Source organism: Lytechinus variegatus, chromosome 13 (genome assembly GCF_018143015.1).
Source record: "Lytechinus variegatus isolate NC3 chromosome 13, Lvar_3.0, whole genome shotgun sequence".
NCBI classification, from domain to species: domain Eukaryota; kingdom Metazoa; phylum Echinodermata; class Echinoidea; order Temnopleuroida; family Toxopneustidae; genus Lytechinus; species Lytechinus variegatus.
In genome coordinates this window covers 12,040,049-12,056,916 of record NC_054752.1, presented here as the reverse complement: position 1 = coordinate 12,056,916, position 16,868 = coordinate 12,040,049, and the positions used below count along the sequence as shown (strand labels likewise).

Sequence of the window (16,868 nt, the reverse complement as noted above, 5' to 3'; positions counted from 1 at the left end):
TCCGAAGGTTCGTTATTCCGAAGGTTCGTTATTCCGAAGGTTCGTATTTCCGAAGGTTCGTAATTCTGATGGTTCGTAAGTCCGAAAAAGAAATGAGGTTCGTTAGTCCAAAAACAAAGTGAGGTTCCTATTTCCAAAGGTTCGTTAATCCGAAAACAAAATGAGGTTCGTAATTCTGAAGGTTTGTTAGTACAAAAACGTAATGATTAAAAAAAGAAATACTGAAAATGGTGCCAAAATAATTAATTAGATAGTCTTGAGAAGCATTAGAAAAAAAATACCTCTGCAAAATTGTAGAAATATAACATAGTAAAAAGTTAACTTCCTTAATTTCCTTTGGTGATCACTATTGACAGGTTACACTGTAGGTAATTTTTGTATGAAATACACACAACTCGCCACACATTTTTAGAAACAAAACGCAAAGACATTCATCGGTTAGAAAGGCAATACAGGATATAATTTTATCCAAGAAAGATCCTTTATATCTAACCATCTGCTTTAGTATAATGATAATGAAAATAATAACAATAATGATTATGATGATGGTAATGATGATGATTATAATAACAATAAAGATCATAATAATAATTCAAAATATTGATGAGGTACAGGGGTACCAGCAGGATGTAATGCTGTGAGCACCAGAACTGATAGACTACATGGAGCTTAGCCGGGCTAATATAGGAGCAACTTGAGCACCTAACAAGGTGGAAACGTAGCATTATTTATTTACTTATTTCTATTTAAAGCATTGGGAATTGGAGAAACCACTGTTAAAATCTTATTTGTGAACAAAAAAATGATGCAAATGATTACACCTATCTCAAAAAGTGACCACCTTTAACCTTTAAATGCAACACAATTATACCATAACTTTTATGTATGCTTGAATAATGACACATTTTGCAAACTATATTGTAATACTTACCTATAACTAACATGGTGATGTTTGTTATTATTACTATGTTGCGTATTTGTTGGAATCTTCTCCAGAACCAGACTATCCTGCCCATGCTCTTTTAATCTGACCGTATTTGCTTCAACATCCTATAAAAAGAAAAAAAATCCTACAATTAAAAAACATTCTAACTGAACTATCTACAGTAGATGTGAAAGAAGCCTGTATTTCATTTATTTTTTTTTTTGGTTTTGATCTGATCAATCATACATGTGACTATTTAATTCCATCAATGTGACTCAGACCTGCCAACCTCTGGGAATGAAAAATTGTATTCTGTGATAAAAAGGTGTATTTTTCCCCAAAAAAGTGTATTTCATAATAAAATGTGTGGCGCACTCGCTCATTGCGGCGCTCAAGCTGCATGCACGCTAAAATGCGCACTGCTCTTGCAGATGAAAAAAAATTTAAACACGTGTATATCTCACCCTGGTCTCAACAAAATGATTATAAAAAAAAAATACCTGAAATAAAATTGATCTAATAACCATATTTGTGTAAGTTTTATGAAATAGAGACATATAGAGATGATATTTCTCACTTGAATTACGATTTTGTCAATGTTTTTTTTTTTTTTACAAAAACATATTTGTTAAAGAAAAAAACCTATTGCCGTATTTTGGTTGCAAAAAAATGTACTAAATACGCCAAAAACGTACTGGTTGGCAGGTCTAGTGACCAGACCGGGGTCCAAATGATATATTTAAAGCTCCTTGTAAATTACAAAAGGATTTAGGCATGCCTGATTGACCCTTTCTTGTGCTAAATGATATATTCATATGTAAGATGACTTAGCACCTATCCTCGGATCACCATTTTTTTCTTGCAAAGTCATGTCTAACTTCATGAAGCAGTAAATGTAAAGAAAAACAAAACAGGTAAGTATTTCATAAAGCTGTTTGTGAAGTGTTTGGCACGATTTAATAAACACGACTACAACATGTTCTTAAGTTATAAGCCAGCAACATAGGTATATTTCGTATAGGTCATGTTACTATCGGTTTACTAAGGTAAACTTTCTGTGTCGTAATCTTTTCCTATCCCTTTTCCACCACCCCACACCACCACCATCATCATCATCACCACCACCATCATAATCATCAGCTTCATCATAATCACCATCATCATCATCATTATCATCATTATCATCACCATCATTATCATCATCACCATCATCATTATCATCACCATCTTTACCATCATCATTATCATCATTATCATCATCATCATCATCTTCAACATCATCACCATCATCATCATCATCATCATCTTCTTTTTCACCATCATCCTCACTTTCTTCTTTCATGATTATAAATTACAGGAAGCTTTATTTCAATACATTTTTTTTCTTTTTATTTACATGTAATTGATGTATTAATCATTCATAGTCATACATTCTGCTCAAAATATGTTTAGATAAATTAATGTATAATTTGGTTTCTCATTTTCAAGAATTTTTTTTGTTTATAATGGCAATCCATCTCCTGTGACTGATTTTTTATATCCAATGATAAATATGTCTGTTTTTTTCTCAAAATGTCTTTGCTATATCTATGTTATCATATCATAATGTTAGGTAGAAAAACAAATGAATCATTCAAATAAAAAAAATCCCAAGAAAGGGTCACCAGTCATGTGTAAATTCATTCATAACTTACAAACAGCTTGATGAAATACCATCCTAGACTCACCCTAAGTATCCTATTGAAATCATATTTATCGACCCTCAGAAACTGACAGTTGTCTTCTCGCAGGACGATGGAAGCCGCTCGCGGAGCATCGTTGACCAGGGCCAGCTTGCCGAAGTCATCCCCTTCGTGGAGGGTACAGACGACGCCCTTGCCGTACTTGACGACGTTGACGGATCCTCGCAGGATGATGAACCACGAACGACCCTCGTCACCTTGGTGAAACACTGACAAAATGATGTCATTCAGTTGGAGAAAAAAAGTTGAATAAAAAAGGATAATAGGGTTTCTTTGTCACAAGGTTTTGCAAAGTGCTTGAAAGTTTCACCGAGATTGCTCAATGTGCACTTCTTGTGCATGAACACGTACATGTTTTTAAAAACGTTTCCTAATTTTAGAAGCTCTTGCTTAATATCTTCTGAATTATATCATGGACAAGTGCGGTTACGATGGATCAACTTTGACTAATTACATATCATTTTAAAGCTTAGGACATGCCTTTTCAAACTCACTGAAAATCTCATAATTAATTTTGGGTAATTTAATGTTTGTCTAAGGGTGGCTGGTTACATATTTGCATGAGATGTGTTTTAATCAATGTTATGTTTTTTTTTCTGCTCTTAATCGACCTTTTATACTTTTTGTAAAAAAATGAGTGTTCACTGTCGTGTCTTTTGAAAGGCAAAGCTTAAGTAAGTGAATGATAATTCTGAAGAGTAACTTCCAAACTCACAGACTGTCCCTGCTTTCTCGTGGCACTCAAAGACGAGGACACTCGTGAGCTGGCGCTTGACCATCGTAGAAAGGTGAGCTAAGGCCTTGATATGAAGAAGCTCTTCATAAATGATCTCAAGATCATCAACGCTCCTCTCCTGTGGACTAAAGAACAAAACAAAGAAAGAGAAGATGAATTCAAGGCCTGTATCCTAAAATATTGTTGGAGTTCATCTTTGGTCTAAATGTGGGAGCGTCGCGGTCTAGTGATTCATACTCCCGTCTTCCAATCAGAGGGGCGTGGGTTCAAATCCCAACCATGGCATGTTTTTCTCAGTCAGCAAGAAATTTACCACATTGTGCTGCACTGGACCCAAGGTGAGGTGAATGGCTCAAGGGTACCTGCACCCTTGAATGCTTTAGCGCTATATGAATGGACCATAGTAATATTCTCAATATTATCATAAATTTGTGGCTAAACTACAGATATAGCCTACTAGGACAGGTATTTCAAACAGTATCAGTTCAATTTCTCAGATCACTTGACAATCAAATTATTCCTAAGTAACTCTAATTAAATCAGAAAATAATGATATAGGATTTGTAAAGCGCACGTATCCACCTTGCTAGGTGCTCAAGGGGCTCCTATATTACCCCGGCTAAGTTAGACTACCGATTTCTTAGGAATTACTTCCTGCTTGTACCCATTTACCTCACATGGGTCGAGTGCAGCACAGTGTGGATAAATTTCTTGCTGAAGGAAAACACGCCATGGCTAGGATTCAAACCCATGACCCTCTGTTTGAAAGGCGAGAGTCAGAACCACTAGACCACGACACGCCCAGTAGTCCTTTTCATTATTAAAACATGGAGAAACACACAAGTAAAGACAGGAAATTTATAATATAAATGCAATTCTGAAATTTTTTGCTTTCCATAATTTCAACACGAGTTAGACCATGGGCTAAATTTATCCAAACTTCAGAATACAGACCAATATGTTTCTTGTGCAGCAATGAAAAGTATTAAAATGGGAGGAAAAACCTGCTGTACTGCAACTGTACAGTGACACTGACTCACAAATTTAGAGGTAAAATAGATAATATAAATTTTCGATGCACTGTATCTTCTTCCCTAATTCACCATTTACCCCTTCAGATAAAATCTGCGTTGGATTTCCCCTTTAAAGCTATAGTCTTTCATTCAACTTGAAAGAATATACCTGTAAATAATTTAGTATTGCATCATAACCTTATGATTACACCAAAAAGCTGGTGAGTATATACAACAAATAAGTTTCAAGAAAATCAGTAAGAAGTAAAGGCAGATCAGTGAAAATGCTATAAAACTCACTTCACTCTTTTCAGCAAATAAAGACTGTATAAGTTAAACAAATTGATAAAGTTTAAGTAACAATTAGATTTACAGTCAACACTGCATTCAAAGAAACAGCAGAAATAACAATTATGATTAGCAGATTTTTATCAGAAGAGAAAGATGGATTAATATATATAAGTCAATATAAAGAGGAGATCAAATTAAGATTAACCATTGCATAGCAAGTGGATACAATTACCGGAAAGAAGACAGCATCCCACAGCGTGTCCACAGTTTGTTCACAGTGTGGAACACAATGTAAAATGAACTTCACACTGCTAAATTTGAGCATTTCAACAGTGTGATCACATAGTTACATAGTTGACCATGTGAACATGCCACGAACAGTCAAACAGCTGAGGTGTCCACAGTGTGAACCCACAGTGTGAAAATATGTCCACACTGTTAAATTTGAGCATTTGAATAGCGTGAATCACAAATTAACATACTCGACTATGTGAACATGCCATGAACAGTCAAACTGCTGAGGTGTCCACAGTGTGAAAATATGTTCACACTGTTAAATTTGAGCATTTAAATAGCGTGAATCACAAATTCACATACTCAAACATGTGAACATGCCATGAACAGTCTAACTGTTGGCGTATCCACAGTGTGAAAATACCATTACACTGTTAAATTTGAGCATATTAACAGTGTAAATCACAAATTCATGTATTCAACCAGGTGAACAAGCTGTGAACAGTCATTGCCGGGGTGTCCACAGTGTGAAAATCTGAACAGTGTGGATAATGTTTCCACACAGTCCACTATGTGAACACTCTGCCATCATTCTGTGCGACATTGTTTTCTTTCCAGCGGTTAATGCTGATTTAAATCATTTAGAAGTCGGGGATGGTACTTCTGGACTCGAGCTAAATGCATTATTTCTTTTGTCATAACTTTTGTCATTTTCTTCTAGATCGCCATGATTGTAAATAATGGGTATATATTCTGCAGATTTTCTTCATTCTATCATATATGTATCCATGCAGGTACCCGCCCATATTTTCATTGACAGACCAATCAATATTACTGTTCTTTCCGAGTAAAAGACTCATTACAGTAGCTGGTATTGTGTGACAACGTATTCAACTATAAAGGGACGGAGAGCTGAGGAGTATAGACGAGAGGGAGAAATAAATGAAAGGCAAAGAGAAGAAATGAGGAAACAATAATAGGCCAACCTACATGTAACTACTTGTAGCATTAAAGACATTTTTGAAAAATTCAGAAGTAATATGGATGATGAGTGAAACTATTATATCATTGTGTGTTTCACAAATAGTTGGTAGGGTAAGCTAGGGGAATTATATCATGGCCCTAAAAGAAGTGACAAAATTTAAGAATGTTAGACCCTGTCATAATTTTTATAATAATAATAATATAGGATTTGTAGAGCACACATATCCACCTTGATAGGTGCTCAAGGCACTCCTATATTACCCCGGCTAAGCTGGTCTACTGATTCTAGTGCGCACACCTTTTTGAGGAATTTCTTCCTGCCGGTTCCCATTTACCTCACCTGGGTCGAGTGCAGCACAGTGTGGATAAATTTCTTGCTGAAGGAAAACACGCCATGGCTAGGAATCCAACCCACGACCCTCTGATTGAAAGGCGAGGGTAAGAACCACTAGACCACGACGCGCCCACACATATCTTTAGCATGTTATGGGATTATGTGCATTTTCAAAACCTCGCCTTTTTGTGCTGGCTATCGAGAAGAGACAAAAGTTATGATAAAAAAAATCATGACAGAAAGTGAGGAAACATAAAATATCAAGAAAATACACTTTTAAGAGTACCACTCCAGTATACAGAAAGTAGCTGAATAAATAACTTGATATCAAACAGTAACATCGTTGGCGGTCATCCGGACCATCATATTGCTTATGACAGTGCGAAACCCAATTCAGAGAAAAGAGCCTTGATAAAGAACTTGAAATATTAGCATTCAAATCTAAAAAAAGTGAAATGCCGATCATCATGATACTCTCTCACAGAGTGATCCTCTGAGCAACTTAAATTTTCACCATTATATGAGATTAAAAGCCTACTATAAAAAATAATTTCTTTTGACAAGGCACTTCAAATACCATAGGTTGGTAAATTCATCAGAAAATAACGTGCAAATAAACTGCATTATACAATTCATTACACATACATGTAGATAAACTAAATGTTATAATTCATTAACTAAATGATATAATCCATCCTAGTTTCTTTATCTTATTACGTTGAACATTGGTCTAATATCATAATAACAGTATAACCTACTTCACCAAGAAGCTTGGCAATCCACCAGGGCCCCTTCTTACTAAGAGTTACAATTGATCCAATCAATCGTAACTATACGGAAATCCATCAGTGTCATAATTTTTTCTACAGGAAATTTGCAAAATGTCCTTTTCAAACAAAGGAGAACACACCAAATTGTCAAGAAATCAATGAATTTATGGATATACAATGATACGTATAACACATTTTGAACAAGCATGCATTTTATATGTTGACTTTGCTGGCTTTCTATAGTTGCAATTGATCGGATCAATCACAACTCTTTGTAAGACGGGCCCCAGGGCACCGAGTGTTAAAATTCATCAAACACACATTATCGATGCAATCAATCGTAGAAATCAGCACTGGAATAAATTCTTGGGCTTTTTGTAACAGGGCCCTAATTATCCGTAACGGCTGAAGGATCCTACATGTATTAGATGATGAGATGAGTTTCTCCATTACATTCTAAGTACCGTCGTTAATGAAGCTATTTGGCTGATATTATAATGTACCACTTCTAAGTATATAGGGGCCCCACATGTATTTCTAGGGTTGAAACAGAAGCTTTTGAATACCATATACACATATATGCATGACATCCCTGGCAGGAGACAGACAAAAGGATCATTTTGTATTTTCTCTTAATTCTTTATTTGCTCCAGACTTATGAAACTATACTAAAATAATACCAAGTGATAATTACAACATTTATGTGTTATGATAATGAGTTTATGAACTGGAGATATATTACTACATCAACTAGAATAATGTCAAGTAAAAACTTGTTTGTGTTTAAGCATTGCATCACCCAGAAATGCAATGTGCAACTACCCACACCAACAGGCAATCTTGTACTAAAAAACAGTATCTAAATCACCCTACCATTTGTAATTGAATCAATTAACATTATTTCCTAAGATAGCTGTAAGAGCTTCAATTATTCATATCAGATGAGTTTTCCAGGAATATTCTTGAAAAATGAATCACTATTTTTAGTCACACTTGCAATAATGCACAGAGCCGTAACACTTTATCTATTAATCGTCAATGATAAAACATGCATAGAAATACATATATTCCAGAATTACAATATGATGTTAGTAAAATACATGCACTTAGTATAACTAAAGATAAAATTTAGTAAGGTATGCAAAATGATATGAACAGAATGGGGCTTTGCAAAAAAAAGCAGATGGAAGAAAGAAAATTATTGAGAAATGAAAGTAATAATTGCAATTTCATCATTAAAAAGTTTCATGCCCTGGCTCAGATTTCTTTCCACAGAGGAACAATGCAATTTCATGCAAATTATAAGTTTCTCAAGCTAAAGCAATGCAAATAGTACGACCTTCGCATTATCATGTTTATGGACCTTCCAAATTATACCCAAAAACAAAGAATGCTTTTCACGTTGCACACACATGCATCATCAATCCTTTTTGTTTGTCTAGCTTATTTTATCAAACCTTCTCTTAGAATAGATTCACCAAAAAATTATTTCAACGAAAAGGGGTATTTTTAACTAGGTATGTAAGTATCAATTTTCTGTTCACAGAAGAAAGAATCTGTCCAAGGAGATAGAACACTACAATCATCATCATGCTAGGCTTTGAGAGGGAACATTCCACAATTTTTTTTTGTTGAATCGCATACATTATGTTCATACAGATGGAACAAGAGAGAGTGAGACAAAGAGAGAGGGAGAGAGAGAGGGAGAAGGAGAGGGAAAGAAAAAGAGAGTGAGAGAGATAGATCGGTTACACTTCGTAATTCCGAAGGTTCTTAATTCCGAATGTTCATAATTACAAAACATGTAAATTGACTATACCTTGAGGTTAGTTAATCTAAAAACGTAAAAGGGTTCAATAATCCAAACATTTGTCGCATTATTCCGAAGGTTCATTATTCCGAAGGTTCGATAATCCAAAACTAAAATAAGGTTCGATGTTCCAAAGGTTCGCTAGTCCGAGAATAAAATTAGGTTCGTTAATCATTTCGTTTTCAGACTAACAAACCTTCGGAATTACGAACTGCATTTCGTTTTCAGACTAACGAACCTTCGGAATTACGAACCTTCGGAATAACGAAGCTTCAGAATTACGAATGTATGCGAGATAGATCGGAGGATTGGGGGAGCAAAAGAGATAGAGGTGTGAAATTTTGTTTAAAAGGGTAATATTTTAAATCTGATTCTATATGAATACATCCAGTGCATTTGTGCATAGATCTCTAGTCAAAAGCCGTGAAGGGTATGCCTACTCACGTACAAAGCTCTAAATTCAGCCATTTTGAATTTAAAGAATTACCATGGCAACATAGCAATGTACTTACTCGAACCCCCATGCTCGGACAGGAGTGCTATATGTGAGTATAAGAGTGTGAAGACAACAAGAAACAAAAAAAAATATATGGGGATGCTTTATATAAAGCAAATCAAAAGAAATTCATATTAAAAGTTATATATTGTATGCAACATGCAACATGTCTATGAATATGAACTTAAATACCAAAGCCCCATCTTACACATACAGCCCAAGTTAGGATTTAAATATATGGCATACTCAAGAAATAAGAGTTAAGTTCAAATTTTAATTTGATTCAATTACAGCCCTTAATATAAAAAAATGTTCATGGTATACTTTAATTGAACATGTATCCATGGCCTTGTTGCATTAAATTTACCATAATACCATGTCAATTCAAAGTAAAATTGCGACATTGTCAATCAAAATGACAATGCGTACGTTTTTTGTCTCGATAAAGTACTTACTTACAATCTTATTTTATGTGCATGCAAAAAGGCCATGTTATCTTTCACAAAGTTTAAATGCAAAGTATATCCAATAAATAAACTATAAAACAGTTGAAAAGAATAAAGTCAATATGGAATGTTGACCCTATGTCTGTAATTAAATTATATCATACTGAAAAGTGAGGGATATCCATGACATTTGTTGGTTCATAATGTATTAAAAAAAAGAATAAAGAATAGAAAGCTTTTATAAATGTGCTGTGTTTAACATATTTGAAGATATAAGTGTCATGAAGAAACGAACACTACCTCCAGATTTTAATGAAAGAGGAATACTTTTTCATTCTTCTAAACAATCTTCGAGCTGTTAAATATGATTGATTTGTATCATATATATTTCCTATAGATCCTAGTTTGATTCATCACAGATAAAGGGTTCATTGCGTGAATAATCAATAACAATCAGAAAGTGTATGTCGATATATGTAGTAGAGAAATAGAGATGCTAATGCTGATATCAGAACATTGAGAATGGCAGGACACGTTTAGGTTGGAATATAAAGATGGAAATGATGCTTCTCCTCTGCTTTATTAATAAAGCGCATGAGTGAATTATGATGGATCTCGTGCTGACAAAATTTTGACAATCACAGGTTCGATCAGGGTTCAAATTTTGAGGGTTACAACGATGAGGAGGATGATGATGATGGTGATGACGACGATTAGGATTGAGAGAGGGATGATGGTGTTGAAGATGACGATGAAGATGGCAAAAATGATGTGCTGAGATGATGGAAATTATGATGATGATAATAATGATGATGAAGATGATGATGTTGGTGGTGGTAATGGTGATGGCGATGATGATGATGTTAATAACGATGACGATGGTGGTGGTTGTGGTAATGATGATGATGATGAAACTGTTGATGCTGGTGGTGGTAATGATGATATTGATGATAATAACATTGATGATGATAATGATGATGATGAGGATGAGGATAATGATGAAGATGATGACAATGGTGGCGGTGGTGGTAATGATGACGATGATGATAATGATGATGATGATGATGATTATGTTGGTGATGATGATGAGGTTAGTGATAATCATCATGATGGTGCCGGTAATGATGATGATGATATTGATGATGATGGTGATGATGATAATATTGATGATGATGATAATGAAGATGATGATGATGATAATGATGAGGTTAGCAATAATCATCATGATGATGGTGTTGGTAATGATGATATTGATGATAATGATGATATTGATGAAGATGGTAATGATGATGATAAAGATGATGATATTGATAATGTTGATAACAATGATGATGGGGTTAATGATAATCATGATGATGGTGTTGGTGGTGGTTACGATGATGATGATGATGACATTGATAATAGTAATGGTGATGATGGTGAGGAGGAGGAGGAAGAATAGAAAGAGGATTATAATGATAATCATGATGGTGGTGGTGTTAATAATGATGATGATGATGAAAGGGATGATGATGATATTGATGATGATGTTGATGATATTGATAATGGTGATGGTTATGATGATGGGGAGGATGACAATCATCATTATAATGGCAATAATAATTACTGTGTGATGATAATGATGAGTGCAATGCTGATGATATTGATAAAAGTGATACTGAAAAGACATGGCGGTCGTGGTGATGCATGATCATTAAGATATTCATAATCACTTGAATATTTAGTAAAACACAATTTTTTTTAACCAAGTATCATAAGAAACAGAAAACAAAAATGCCTCACTTATTATGAGTGAACAATGTGAACTCACTTTTTTTCCCCGATCGCATGCCTAAGTGCAAGTGTGACTAATTTGTGGATTGCATGAAATATCCTAATATCATCACAGCCTACGGGATATACATGTATCAATTTTTCTTTTTTTTCAAATAACGTAGCTACTACTTTCCTTCAGAGATATGCTTCTAATCTCCCTGCGAGAAATGGTATCAACTGATCTACATTACATACTTCAGAATTCATCATTCTAAATAAGAAAAGCACCCCCTTATCATCTTGAAGCTCATTCAAATTAAACCAAATACTTCCAAAGCAAAATTCAACTAATATCATAAAGTGGGTTACAAGTAACAGTAGCAAACAAGCATAAAACTCATGCACATCATTTTAAGGGGAAAAACTGTTATGTTACCATAGCAACAACACTCAACAAAAACTCACAGAAACATTTATTTGACAAGCACCACACATAAAGCAGCAGCCGAAGCAACGTTGTAGCTGGCCCACATTGATTATGGTATGTAGTGATATGTTTTGTAAAATTTATAAAATTGTAGGTAGCTAATAATATCTAACAACAATATCTTATTCTATTCTTATATTACATCTGTGCAAAAGTCTTTATTCTTTAAATGACAATATTTTTATTTCCTGTTCTTAGAATACTCAACACATTCGTAGATAAATGCATATGGCTTTTTCCCTATATTTTTCTTCATTAAAAAAATACTTGGCATGGGGGTAAGGATTTGCATAATGACTTCTTTCTTTTCATTGCACTGTATTATCTTCTCAACAAGACAATATACACCTCAGATCTCTGTCAGCTAGCAAAATATGGGAGGAACAAAGATATTAAAGGTTTTTTTTTATTATTTATTGATTTGTTAATATAAAAAGAAATCTTTCTAATAAAGTCAACTTTTTGCAGTGTTTGTTTGGTCATTTATACCTTGGTCACATTTGCTCTACGGCGGTCGTACGGTGAGTCAAAAACAGCCGTTTTATCAATTTTAATTCAAACCAGGATTTAACCACCTATATAGTTGGTACAAAAATGTTAAAACGGCTGTTTTTGACTCGCCGTACAGCCACCGTAGAGCAAATGAGACCAAGGTATTAGCAGAAATCCCGCTAATTGTTGCTATGTGTCTTTTCATTGCAGCTTTTCCAACATTCCTCATTACTTTGTCAATGATGAAATGTGCTTGCAGGATTCCTGCACAAAAAAGACGCAGCTGTGACTATTGACAAGGTGCCCATTAGCGTACCTACAGGGGGGGGGGGGCAGACTGCCCCCCCCCATGACGACTGATCCCTGGCCCGCTCCTTTTTTTTTTTTTGCTTGTCAATATTTTTTCTGGTAAGAAATCCTTTGTGTTTGAAGACCTTTTTTTTTTGCTTGTCAAATTTGGGCGGACAAATTTGCCCCCCCCTTGCAAAATCCTAGGTACGCCACTGAAGGTGCCTATGATGACATATCATGGATTCTACTTTGTATCTCAACACATGGTTGCATGAGCTTGAGAAGAAAAAAGACTAGTCTAGTATCTATAACTTCTCATAATTTCAGACAGAAATAGCAGTGTATGGTTCACTGAATCATAGTTATTTTCATTATTATTAAGTATCATTTTTTTCGAATGAAGAGCTTAATGGTAAAAGGGGTTACATCCATTTTTCATCAAATATTATTTTTTTTTATGGGGGGGTCTCAATGTATAGATTTGCAGTAGCTCTATAAGATGATACCACAGAAAAGTTGAAATTCCCATTAAAACATGAATAAAAATGACATATAATCACTTTTTATCAAACAAGGGGTTGGATCCGTTTCATTCAGTTGGTTCGCAAAAGGGACTAGATCCACAATGGTATATTTTTTAAAAAAGATTGTAAAAAATATATAGACAGATCTAATTCTTATATACCCAAGTTTACGTTAAGGTGGTAGGGTAGTATATCATGACAATTTTTGTTTTGCATAAGGATTTTGCAATATGGGAGAATAAAAAACTTGACTTTCTTCGAATGGTCTAAAGTGGATCTAACCCGTTTTGCAAACAAACTCTTCAAATAGGTTTTTGTTTGGTCATGACATATGTAATATTGGTTTTTAATGTTAAGATATAAGCAGTTAGAACATGGAAATGTAAATGAAAGTACAAAATATGTTAGTTTAACAGATTGCTCAGTCTGATAAAATATAGGTTATCCTTGTGTTAGAAATCGGTTAGATATCAGAAAAAAATCTTAGGTAGTTCTAAAAACCTTACCCATCTAGAGATGTAGATAAAGAGAAAGAAATAACATGAAGAACATATAAACAAAAGATGTTTAAATCAGTATAACCAACTTTAAGATAACATCATCTCTTCATGTAGCAATTATCTGAAAGTGTAAACATCTGTTTAGAGTGTGTTCAAATGGAATCTGATAAATATTATGAAAAATAAATGTCGTAATTTTTTATATAATATCCTGTAAATGTGGACGCCAACTATTTGATAGAAAAACAAATTCTACAGTATGGACTTGGCTTAAAATTGAGGATATTAACATTGTTGGTAGTTTCTTGATATCCAAAAAATTGTGAGATAATGCTCAAAAAACCCATTTAAAAGAAAAACAAAATATTGCTGATAGAGGGCACTAGGTATGCTTGATGTTCATATTCAAATGAAAACAAAAATTTCACTAATAAAAGGTGATATATATGTTCGATTTGGACATCTAAATTTTCAGAGAATCAGCAGCTGATAAAAGATGAAATCACTGCTACACGTTTAAAGATTAGAAAAGAATGATAGACGATACTTGATTCTATGACCTATTACCAAAGCTAACGACACGTTTTAACCGAGTGCAAAAACAATTTTTTTTGCATAATTTTTCTTACATTCCAGCTACCTTTAGAATGATGATTTGGGTCAGTAAGAGAGGTCAAAGTTCAAACTCACGGTTTTCGTAGAATGAGTCTCATCATGGCGTCCGGCGCCACCTTGGACAGCATCCCAGCAATCTCCGGTAGCTCCTCCTCTGCGGCTTTCTTCTGGGACGACGTTGGGGTACTGGTGATGCCGAGATCGTCCTCTCGGAACCGGTACTGGTGCTCGGCGTCTTGGAAGGGGTGCTCTCTGTTTACTGCGGGAGAAGAAAGAGGATCATTTACATTTGGAGGATTAGAATGGTTTCCTTAGAAACAAGGTGATATAGATGATGGCCAATACAAATTGAATTGTGACAACCATAGAAAAAATCATGGGCCAATATTCTGATAGCAGGTTTAAAGTTGTGGTTTAAGTATGGGAAGCCAAAAGTATCAAAATTCTTATTAAGTTGTATGTTTCTTATGTTTACTGTGCTCTTTCCTGATTAATCAATGGTGAAGACAATCATCTATTTATACTTCCAAGACAATTATGAATGATTTGAGAGCCAAATGAGCTGACATATGATATCTCTACTGTTAGTGATTTATGTAACAATTGCCTCTCCATACTTAAAACACAACTTTAAACCTGAGTTTAAGTTAAACCTGTTATCAGAATACGGGCCATGACATCTTGCATTCATACTTTATTTCATTGTTTATTTTAAAATCTGTGTCTTTTTTTACATTATGCTCTCACGTGGGCAAAGTAAAAGTTAGATTGAACAAGTCATTTTAATTGGATGAGCCTGCACTTATGAATGTTTTTAACAGAAATATGGTGCAATATCAATGCTGTGGATCATTATCGTAATTGTTATAGCACCTGCAAAGTTAAATCCAAAAGCTGCATCACTACTATAAAGTTATCTCTTGAACTGTAACTGCATACATAGTAAAGTCCATACCAATGTTTGATTTTTACTGCCAGTAATATCCAAGGAATGCAAAACAAGGTGTTGCTATACTAAACAAGTACATTGGCAATAAATCTCTGATCATATCTTAAGATATTTGACATTTTAATGATAACTTTTCAACCAAGGAGTGGACCAAACTGAATTGAAAAAAGGGTCCCAAGAAATAGGGTATGATTTATTCAAAAATAAAATTTATATATAGGCATGCATTCAATGACAGTTTGTGATAATTTCGACAAAATAAATCCACAAACCTTCAGTTATAACACCCTCTTCGAGCAGAGCTTGCCACATGCCGATAGCCTGAGGTCGCGACCTCACCAACATCATTTGACCCTGCTGCATTAACCAATCAACCATCTCGGATCCCATCATGCATTTGCGGTAGGTTCGAAGGTTGTTCTTCCTGTCTTTTATGAGGTTGGGTGACTTGGCTAAGATCAATGTTCGGAAGATAGTACCTGCATGGGAGAGCTTCTCTGATGGAACCTATATGGTATAAAATGAACATTATTACTACTGCTATCATTATTATCAATATCATCATCATCATCACCATCATCACCATCATCACCATCATCATCATCATCATCATCATTATCATCATCATCATCAATCATCATCATCATCACCATCATCATCATCATCATCATCATCATCATCATCATTATTTCATTTTGAAGAAGTTTTACCTGGGTGGCGAAAAGCAAACTGAATCACTATGACCCACAAGTCTCTCCTCCCAATATAACTGATTGAGGGAATGCAGGTGGACCACTACACCAGGGTTTCCCCCTACTCTTATACGAAGAGCGCAGTGGGTTCTTAAACGTGCCAATTCCATGACTCTACGCTAACTCGGGTCTCCATTTGATGTCCTATCCGAGGGACCGAGCGTTTTCCACTGTTACATAGAATGAATTGCATAATAGTCTTCCTTTCATCCTAGATTTCAAGAAAATGAAGTGGTGTGATCTTCATTCTTTTTCAAGGAGAGGTAGAAGCAATAAAAACAACCACAGAGAATTCTGCAATTGGTTTTTAGCATCAAATAATATGGAATGTCTGTTTTCTTTTTGTTAACTAAAGCCATCGATAGCTCCAAAAGTGGAAAAAAGGAAACATATCATGTACATATTTGCGCTATACAAGAATAGGTTTCTATAAATTATAAAAGAGATGCCTTAATAAGTAATAACACATGAGAATGTAGATGGAATTCCATCTCAAAAGAATGTCAATACCTGTATCATGGTAAGTGATAACAACATTGATGTAGGTTTTGAAGATACATGTATCTCTTCTAGCTGCAAGGCTATATAGTGCTTAGTTGGGACGTAGCCTGGAGGATAAGATTTGAATTTCACAAGTACTTTCAGAGGTTACAGTCTTATATAAAAGGTATTATCCACTTTGTTTAATGGCAGTAAATGGGATTACATTTTGTATCCCAGGG

The 16,868-nt window shown here is 34.7% G+C and overlaps 1 protein-coding gene across 1 annotated transcript in view; it reads right to left on the bottom strand.

Annotated features, from left to right (window-relative positions):
- The window catches only part of LOC121426233 (rap guanine nucleotide exchange factor 4-like), a 67,869-nt gene that overhangs the window by 14,174 nt on the left and 36,827 nt on the right, over positions 1–16,868 (bottom strand). Inside the window, exons 4-8 of the mRNA XM_041622455.1 lie at positions 15,667–15,901; positions 14,521–14,704; positions 3,383–3,528; positions 2,653–2,876; positions 932–1,050 (exon numbers count right to left, since the gene is read on the bottom strand). Coding sequence (XP_041478389.1) covers positions 932–1,050; positions 2,653–2,876; positions 3,383–3,528; positions 14,521–14,704; positions 15,667–15,901 — 908 coding nt within the window. The remainder of the gene's footprint in view (positions 1–931; positions 1,051–2,652; positions 2,877–3,382; positions 3,529–14,520; positions 14,705–15,666; positions 15,902–16,868) is intronic.